At 44.2% G+C, this 9976-nt stretch overlaps 1 protein-coding gene across 3 annotated transcripts in view; it reads right to left on the reverse strand.

Annotated features, from left to right (window-relative positions):
- Positions 1 to 9552, reverse strand: part of Slain2 (SLAIN motif family member 2) — a 65237-nt gene extending 55685 nt beyond the window's left edge. For all 3 annotated transcript variants that reach the window (XM_041671266.1, XM_041671265.1, XM_041671264.1), the window contains exon 1: positions 8897 to 9552. In XM_041671266.1, coding sequence (XP_041527200.1) covers positions 8897 to 9285 — 389 coding nt within the window. In that variant the 5' untranslated portion in view covers positions 9286 to 9552. The remainder of the gene's footprint in view (positions 1 to 8896) is intronic.
- Between the last annotated feature and the right edge of the window lie 424 nt (positions 9553 to 9976).

A 9976-nucleotide genomic window follows, 5' to 3' on the forward strand; every position in this document is an offset into this window, starting at 1 on the left:
TGTGTATATATACACAAGCATAACGCACACCAGATAGGAAAGGGAAAATTAAAATACAGAATTACCACTTGATCCATTCAATCCAATCAAAGTGAAGACACTCAAATACTTGCACCTTCAGTCAGGGCATTATTCACCACTGACAAGATGTGAAAGCAACACTATCCATCGAGGAATGAAGAAAATGTGACATATACAACAATGAACTATCACCTAGCCATAACAAAGAAGGAAATCCTGTCAAATGCTACAAATCCTGAGTAACTTATGTTAAGTGTGATAATCATGACAAATAAAAACCTCTTATCTAAGGTGCCTACAGCAGCACAGACAATGAAAGCAGACTGGTGTCAGACAGGGAAAACAGTTACTGTTTAATAGTTAGGAAGTTTCCATTTAGGAATATAGAAATGGCCTACAGCTGGACACTGCTGATAGTTGTGTAAGAATATGAATATAATTAATGTCACTGAGTCAGGAGTGGTGGCTCATGCCTGTAAGCAACATTTAAGAGGCCGCAGCACTCACCTTAAACCCCAAGCCCAGCACTCGGGAAGCAGGAGGAGGATCTGTATTAAACCAATTAAATAATTAAATAAATAAATAAAATCCAGCTTGATGTGGGAGTGTCATATATCAATCTGTTGATTTCATTGGTTAAGCAATAAAGAAACTGCTTGGCCCTCATAGGTTAAAACATAGGTGGGTGGAGTAAACAGAACAGAATGCTGGGAGAAAAGAAGCTGAGTCAAGGAGTCGCCATGATTCTCCCACTCCAGGCAGACGCAGGTTAAGATCATTCCTGGTAAGCCAGCTCGTGGGCTACAGCAGATTATTAGAAATGGGCTAGTCCAGGTGCGAGAGTTAGCCTAGAAGAGGCTAGATAGAAATGGGCCAAGCAGTGTTTAAAAGAATACAGTTTCCGTGTAATTATTTCGGGGCATAAGCTAGAGCTAGTCTGTGGGCAGCCGGGTGCCAGGGATGCAGCCCCGCCGCTCATATTTCAACACCAGCTAACATTTTGAAAGGCTGAGGGAAGAGGTTGTTCCAGGTTCAAGAACAGTCTGGGCAACCTAGTGAGTTATAAGCAAGCAGAGGGAGACCCTGTATAAAGAATTAAAAAAAAAAAAAGGGCAGGGCAGATGGGTCAAATGGAAAAAGGTAAAGTGCCTGCAATAAGCTCAAGATTCTAAGTTTGATCCCAAGATCCCTTTGGGGAGGAGCAGGTATAACAATGTGTGCTTTTAATCCCAGTGTTGGGGAGACAGAAACAGGTAGATGGCTGGGCTCAGTGGCCAGGCAGCTTAGCCCATGTGGTAAGTTCCAAGCCCACTGGAAAAAAGGCAGATAGCACCTGAGGCTCATGTGCACCCACACAGGCATTTCAACAAATAACACACACACACACACACCAGCAAACAGAGTGGTGAACAAGGTAGCATTTATGTTATTCTACTTTAAATAAATCCCGAAGAATACGAAGGTCTAAAATTGCATGCTGGCAAGGATGTGAAGAAAGGTGAACCCTCATTTACCGTTGGTGGGATTACAAACTAGTGCAGCCACTCTGGAATTATAATCATAGTGAAGACGTCTCAAAAAGCTCAATAGCAGCCAGGCGGAGGTGGTGCAAGCCTTTAATTCCAGTACTAGGAAAGCAGAGGCAGGCAGATCTCTGTGAGTTCTAGGCCAGCCTGGTCTAGAGAGTGAGTTCCAGGACAGGCTCCAAAGCTACTCATGATAGTCTAAGTGACTCTCAAAACAAGACAGGCTATTGCTGTTGCCCTTGGTTGTCTCCCAGAAGCTGATGGTAGCTCCCTATTATTGAACAGACCACGTACTTTGGACACAGGACTCTGAGGAACTAAGCTGGATCTGATCCAAAGCCTCCTCCCTGAGGATTAACCTTTAAAGTGCTGGAAGATGCTATGTGAGCAGCTTAGGGAGGAAAGCAATCAGTAGTTCCATCCAGCTGTGATATCCTTCATCTACAATAATGATCACCAGCACTCCAAAGATATTCCTGAAGGTACAATAGTGCTACTTACATTTTAGCAGTAACCAATACGCATCTAGCTGGCCTTAAGGGTCACTCAACAGGAGAGAAATCATGTCCAGTACTGACACCTCGCCATCTACCAGTGACTATTGAGATCTTGGATCTTAGAGGAAAATGTTGTACTGCCACTCTCCTAAGCCACCAAAATTCCTAACTGCATTCTAAGTACTGAGCCTTATATCAACAGCTAAGTAGAGTTCCCATCCCTAGATAAAGCACTTTCTTTCTGCAGCAGATGCAGGCAATTACAGGAAGCCACAACTGGTCAAAATACTTACGCCCAGGCGATACATCTAGAACACAACACCCACATCTATGGCTCAAGAAAGAGGTTGAAAATTCAGAGCCAAAGGTTGAAAGAGCCAAAGGACCAGGAAATCATCTTTGAGACGGTGCCTTCTCATTACTACGAACGGGGAAGCTATACCCACGAAATCTCAACAATATGGCTGCCTAAACAAGATCTAAACAACACTAGCTGACATAACAACATGGAAGGGGGAATGTCATGGGGCTGTACCCTTAGACAAAGTGCTATAAGGCAATTAATAAATGTGGAGAGAGAATTGGTTTTTCCCAGAGAGGAGCTCCCTATTTGGTTATTCAATATCAGGTGGTCAGCCCTAAAAAATATACATAAAAGCAACACTAAATAAACTCAGCAAACTATATTTACTCATATAGGTGTAGCAATTTATTAAAAAAAGAGAACATAAATTTGAGAGGAAGGGGCTAAGGGAGCAAGTGAGTGGCACTGGAGGAAGGGGAGAAAAATTATGTAATTATATTTTAATTAAAATAAAAGAAACTGCTGCCTGTGGTGGTGCACACTTTTAATCCTAGCGCTCTAGAGACAGAGGCAGGGCAATACCTGTGAATTCAAGGCCAGCCTGGCCTATATTAAGAGAGTTCCAGATCAGTCAGGACTACACACAGTAAGCCCAACTTAAAACACACCAAAAAAAAAAAAAAATTAAAGAAACTTAAAAAAAAAAATCAGTCAAGTGTGGTGGTGCACGTCTTTAATCCAAGCAATTGGGAGGCAGAGGCAGGTGAGGCCAGCCTGGTCTACAAAGTAAGTTCCAGGACAACCAGAGAAACCCTGTCTTGAAAAAACCAAACGAGAGAGAGAGAGAGAGAGAGATCAATATCCAGAATTTATGAAGAATTCTTAAACCTTTATAGTATAAAGACAAATAACCCAATTATTAGAAAAGGGGCAAGTGGAGCCAGGGATATAGCTCAGTGGTAGAGTGCTCTCCTAGCATACCCAAAGCACTGAATCCAAATCCCTAGTACTGAAAAAAATGTATAAAGGATTTGAATAGACATTTTCCAAAAAGAATTATGATAAATGGCTGAGAAATACAGGGAAAAGATGCTCAACATCACTAAGCATTAGAGAAATTCAAATCAGAACCAAAATAATATTAACGGAACAATTATAGTTAAAAACATAGACCTAACAAGTGCTGACAACGATGCAGAAAAAGCAGAACCCTCAGACGTTGCTTGGGATAAAGAGAAGTGGTACAGCTACTGTGAAAAACAATCTGGCAGTTTCTCAAAAAATTAAGCACGGTGATGCCATTTGGAGTAATTTCACTCCTAGGCACATACCCAAGGGGGAAAAATGAAAACATATGTTCATGCAAAAACGTGTAAATAAGTGTCATAGCAGCATTATTTATGATAGCCAAATGGTGGAAATAATCCAAATGCCCACCTACCAATGAATGGATAAACAAAACCCGGTAAATCCACACAATGGAATATTGTTCAGGCACAAAAAAAAAAAAGGAAAAGATCAAGCTAATAATCTGGCACATGCTACAACATGGGTGAACCTGAAAGAATTATGTTAGATGAAAGACACAAAGGCCACTTGCTATATGATTTCATTTCCATGAAGTGCCCAGCATAGGCAATCTGATAGGCAAAGTAGATAATAGGAACAAGGAGGAGAGGGAACTAGGGAATGACTGCTAATAAGAGTATCCGTCATCGATGAGGAATATGTGGAATTAGAAGAGGTGATGGTTGCACAACTTTGTCTATATTAAAAGTCACTGTTTTGTAGGCTTTAAAACATGCCTTTACAGGGCCAGAGAAATAGCTCAGTGGATAAAGATGCCTGCCACCAAGTCTTACTACCTGAGTTCAATCCCCGGGACCCACATGGTAGAAGAACACCAACTCCAGTAAGTTGTACTCTGACCTCCATGTGCCCACTTGTGGAGTGAGCAGTCCTCACAGGGAGTAAATAAATTTAAAAATAAAATGTACATTATAAAAATTAATTTAAATGGTGCATCATATCCTATAAAATTATAGTTCAACAATGAAAAACTTAAAGAGGAAAATCAATTACAGCAACATCAGTACAAAGAAGCCACAGTCCCAATCACAAACAAAATAAACCCTGACACTAAATATTGAACACAAAAATATTTCTGTCATCAGTTTGTTGATAAACAAGGAAGAATGTTCTTCAAAGAGAATCAAAGCTCAAAGAAACAACGTGAGCTATCATACCAAATGCAGTTAGGCCTACCCCCCCCAAACCATGGAAAAAATAACAAAAAATTTATCATAAAATTGCTGTGGATCAGAAATATGAAAGAAAAAGGTTAGGACCAAAGATGGTAATTTCTAAAAAGAATAATAAGCAGTTTCTAAAAATTCCAGAGCAAATTGATTCCTTACAAAATTCAAAGTAAGATTAAACAATGCTTGTGAAATTAATGGAGTGATTCCATAAACTCGAGTAAATTCTTCAGAACCACATCAAACCAGATTCACTCCAATTTCTCCTTTAAGAGAGGGACTTCCTGCAGGTAAGAACCTCACAGGCTCATTACAGCTCAATTACAGAATAGCGTTTGCCAAAATCTTTGAGGATATTCACACAAACCAAATGTCATAAGGGCCTGACAACAGGGAGAACTAATAGTCAGTGAATGACCATAATGGGTATTAATGGGGAAAATCAGGCTGAGCTGCACACTTCCGAGTAATCTATTCTGTCACTTACATTTTTTTGTCAACAATCTGAATGAATATATACAACATAGGTCTACTAAATGCAAAGATACAAAAAAGGAACAGAAAATAGGTAATAAATGCCTAAGTTAAGACTGAACAAACATGAAATTTAAATGCCTTCTATTTAAACCCAAAAAAGTTAGGAAGACATAGTTTAACAGTTTATATAGAAAACACATGGTGGAGAGGTTCATACTACCAGCAAATACTAAACGTAGTAACAGAAGCTGAAACTATTAATGACTAACAGTTTAAAATGTAATAGTGGGCCTCAACGCACACCTGTAATCCCAACATGTAGGATGCTGAGGGCTGTCATGAAATCAAATCAGTCTGTATTATGTAGTAAGATCCAGTCTAGCACAGGCTGCTTCTAAATTAATGAGACCATCTCTAAATTAATTAATCGGTGAATTGATAGTATTTACTGTTTTACAAGTAGTTTTTAGTTCAAGAGAAGTATACACACACTCTGACTAACTTAAAAATGCAATTCTGGATAAGATGTCCAATAATGAACAACTAGAGTAAATTAAAGTAATTAATTTTATTAATTAATAAATTAGGTCAGGTGTGTTGGTTTGTGACTTTGGTCCCAACACTTGTTAGACAGGTGTCTCTGAGTTTGAGGTTAGCCTGGCCTACAAGTTCCAGGACACTCAGAACTACATGGTAAGACCCTATCTCAATAATAATATTCTTCTTCTATTACTACTACTATGGAAGGATCAGAGAATTATACTATCTAAGAAATTATTCAATAAACTGAAATTTACTCTGAAGAAAATGTCTAGCATATGGCGGGAAGGGGGGGAGCAGTAGTAGTCTTCAAACACACATTAAGGGACAGTTCATGTAGGAAAGTTGATGCTGTATTTGGAAAATGCAAAACACAATGGAGTATCACAAGCTTTAATGTATGAAGAGCTAGATTCTAATCTTAGTGTCATCATTTACTGTGTGTTATCTGATGCCAAGATAAAGTTTCCTTACACCGAAATTGAAACCTACCTTATAAATATATAAACGTTAAATCTAATTAAATGCAAAGATATTTGTAAGTTCCTCCCCCAGTAATGCTGGAGGCTATTAGGTAATCCTAACACACTACAATACACAGTCATCTTAATTCTCTTCCTGAGACTTTTCTGAGTTATGAGAGCAAAGATTTTCAGACTGGAAAATGCAATCCATTAGTGGATCTAGACGTCAGCCTAGTAGTAACTACCATTCTTCCCTCAATGAAATACAACAGAATAGAAAATATTAAAGTGTACCACTCACAGTAAAACTACATTCGTGAATACAGTTATTCATAAACAGGTGTGTACTAGGTTGTGTACTTTGTATCAGAAGCTGTCCACCACTACTGCCTAAGTGTGTTCTATGAGACAGTAGTAAGCGCTTTGGGAACTCAATTAAGTTTAGGAAACAACCATAATCTCCAGAGATTTATTACGGCCAGTACGCATCTGCATTTGAAAGAAGGCCAGTATGAAAGAAACCTGTTATTTTTGATGAGGAGTTTCCCTTAATTTTACTCCAGAATTTGGTTATTTTTTCATCTAATACCTACTCCTACCTTCTGCATTTTGTGGCATATATGCTAGGGGCAAAAATTTCCCTAGATGAAAATAATGTGCAATAGAGAAGCTTTGGAAGGTAGTTTCTGACTTGCTAAGAAAGCAAACTTTACCATGACTCTTCCTGCTGTTGACAGCCACGCCCTCCTCCTCAGACACATCTGAAGGCATTTTAACTAGGATTTCTTTAACTCTCCCCTGACCTATCACGGTTAAGATTAAAGCCAAAAGGCCAGATTTTAATTTCAGATTAAATTTCACACAGGTATTTTCAGGAAAAAGTATCTCTAGCACCAAGACACAAAACCAGGTAAAAACATTAAGCAGGAATCAGGCGGTCAAGACAAACTTCTGGCATGCTTATCTAAGAACATTTGCTTTACCTTGACAAAGACATGCTCAGAAACCAAAGTAGCTAAAGACTTGCTTGGTGTTTGGAGGAGTCAATATGCTCCATCAATACATCTAAAATCCTCATTATCATGAGCATTGATCTCATCATCACCTGGAAAGATGATGACACCTGGATGACTCTGGGTTTTTTCAAAGTGCATAATACACAGGATTCCTTCAGAAAGCAATGAGTCTCACTAATAGGAAAGCTGTAACTATTACATACTCAGTTCTACTTGGCAATAAAATAACGTAAGAAAGAGTATCCCTATCATTCGTAGCATCCTAAGGACAAGTTCTAAATACCTTCTTGTACTTGTCAGAAGACAAAATGCAGTTCCCAATTCCCACCCTTGCTACCTTCTCTGAAAGTCTGCCCCATTATTTGGGCTACTGCTTGCTACCTAGCCTCTCTCGCTGTCTGGTTCCTAGTCTCTTAACTCTCCTCAGCACCTCACTCATCCTAAGATACAGCTCTCAACATGACCCCCACTGCCTCACACACAGACATCAGCACTTAAGAATCTTTAGAATCTCCCACAGCAGGATCACATGTAAACTCACTAAATAGTGTTGATTTAAATAACCAGGCTTAAGGGTAATAGTACCCAGTCGTGGAGAATTTATCGTATGCCAAGCCCAGTGCTAAAAGTACACATGGATTATCTAATTTAATCTTCAGAACTCTACAGATGTTAAGAATAATGTTAAAATAATTTTCCTGAGGACAAAAGTGAAGCTCAAAGTAACTTCTTCAAGGTCATAAACCTTTAAGTGGCAAACCTAGGGCCTGCATGCAGGGCAAGCTTACAATACTTCAAAGTCCTAGGCCTGGATACCAGTTCTTGAGGGATTTCAACTTTACGGAAGTTTTCATGTCAACAGCCTAAACGTTCTAGCTAAAAGTTAAGACTTTCAAAGCGATGAATTATGAGGATAATTCCCCGCAGATGTTTTAAGTCTAATAAAAGCCTCTCGTGTCTTTTCTATTTAATGAAAGTGTGACTTTAAGGTGTAGGGTCACAAGCTCATCAAGAGCTGCCTTCTGACAATTACAGTTCTGGTTGGGATTTTAAAATAGGACTCTTTCTCTGCCTCCAGGAGGGCATGGAAAAGATAGTCAGCTTTGAGAACTACCGCTTCACGGTTCCGAAATGATGTCAGACCCAATTCTTGTTTTCAAAAATAAAATCCAGGGTTCCTGTTCCACCACCGACTTCACACAAAGCAGCCCCATCCCTTCTCTGCCCTCCTCACACAAAGCAAGCTTTACCCCGCTACCTAAAGGGGAGTGTCGTTCCCCCGGCCTCCCCACAAACATACCCATCTCACTCCCGTCCAAAACACCGACTGCTACTCTAGGTCCGCGCACCTGGTATTAGTTACCTTAAGAATCAGGACCCCCCTCCCTCTAGCCAAAATGCCCAGACCACCACCCGAAAGCTGTTCTTCCACACAAAGCAGGAGCCCTTCCTACGAAGCAGCTTGCTACCTCGGAGCGCTCTGAGCGTGCGGGCCCACCGGAGCTGTGCCAAGCCACAGATTGCATCTGGGTCCAGTTGGGTCCAGCACCCCGAGGTGCCACAACCCAGACAAGAACTAGCTACAGACCCGTTCCCAAGGCACGCCTCGAACCAACTCCAGCCGACCTACCCGCAACAGAAAGAGGCAAAGCCAGTGTTCCCCGCCACCGCCGAGCCCACCCTGCTTTCCCCCGGGATCCACACACACATACACACACACACACACACACACACACACACACACACTCGATCCCCCCACCCCGGCCCGCCCGGTCCCGGCGCCCCGCACTCACCAGCTCTCCTCCTCCTCCTCCCAGCCTGACAGTCGCTCCAACTCGTCGGGCCGCAGCGGCTCGACCTCGTCCAGCAAGCCGCCCTCGCCTGACGCCAGCAAGGAGGTGGCGTCCCGCAGGTCCTCGCTGCTGGTCCGCCGCGGGCCCGAGCCCGCTGCGACGCCCACCTTGGCTCCCAGGCCCAGCGGGAAGCCCCGAGGGGACGCCGCACCCGAGCAAGGGGTGGACACGCCAGTCCGAGCCGGGCTGCCGGGCCCGAGGAGGCCTGCGCCCTGCACGGCTCCTGAACGGCTCCTGAGCTGCTCGTTCTGCTTCTCCAGCTTCTTCACCAGCTCCTGCAGCTTCCGCACCTCCTGGTCCGCGTTCACATTGGAGTTAACGTCCTCCATGCCGGCCGCGCCGCCCGCTCGGACACCCAAGCCGCCGGGAGAAGCGCGGGGTGGGGAGAGAGAGAGGCGTTACCGCCGCCGCTGCTCACGCTAGCCGAGGCGCCGGCATAGAGCAGGGCCAGGCCCCACCGCCAGGGTCCCCCCGGCTCGGGTTGCGAAGCGCCGCTGGCCCCAGCAGAGTCGCCTCATCTGCGCCGGCTCCGCGACTGGGGGAGGCGGCGCCAATATCCGGCCTCGGCCGCCATCTTCCCTCCGTCCCTCCGCCCCCTGCCGGCCAGCCCGGTCGGTGACCTCAGAGCGTCGGGGGAGGACGTGGCCGCCCGCGGGCCGAAAGGACTAGGCGCGGGGCTCGCTGTGGGGCGGGGCTGGGGGCGGAGCCCGCGGGAGTCACGGGGTCTGGAGGGGCGGGGTCGCTGTGGGGGCGGGGCCTCATCCGGAAGAGGTGTGGTGGGCGCCGGCGGAGGTGGGCCGGGCCGGGCTAGCCCGGTAGGGCTGTGTTGGCGGCCACCCGAGGCTGATCGCGGGCGGGACTGAGACGTCGTGTCCCGCTCGGGCTCAGCCCCTTCCGAGGTGTCGTCGGTGGTGAGGGGCCGATGCTGAGACTCGCGGACCGGCGGTCCCTCCTGGCCGCGTGGACAGTGCCCTTGGTTTGTTTGGCGAAACTGGAGACTGTGGGAGCTGGCAGCAGCCC

The sequence above is a fragment of the Microtus oregoni genome, unplaced genomic scaffold (assembly GCF_018167655.1).
Source record: "Microtus oregoni isolate MIOR12 unplaced genomic scaffold, Mior012 000021F_ref0000039, whole genome shotgun sequence".
Classification (NCBI taxonomy): domain Eukaryota; kingdom Metazoa; phylum Chordata; class Mammalia; order Rodentia; family Cricetidae; genus Microtus; species Microtus oregoni.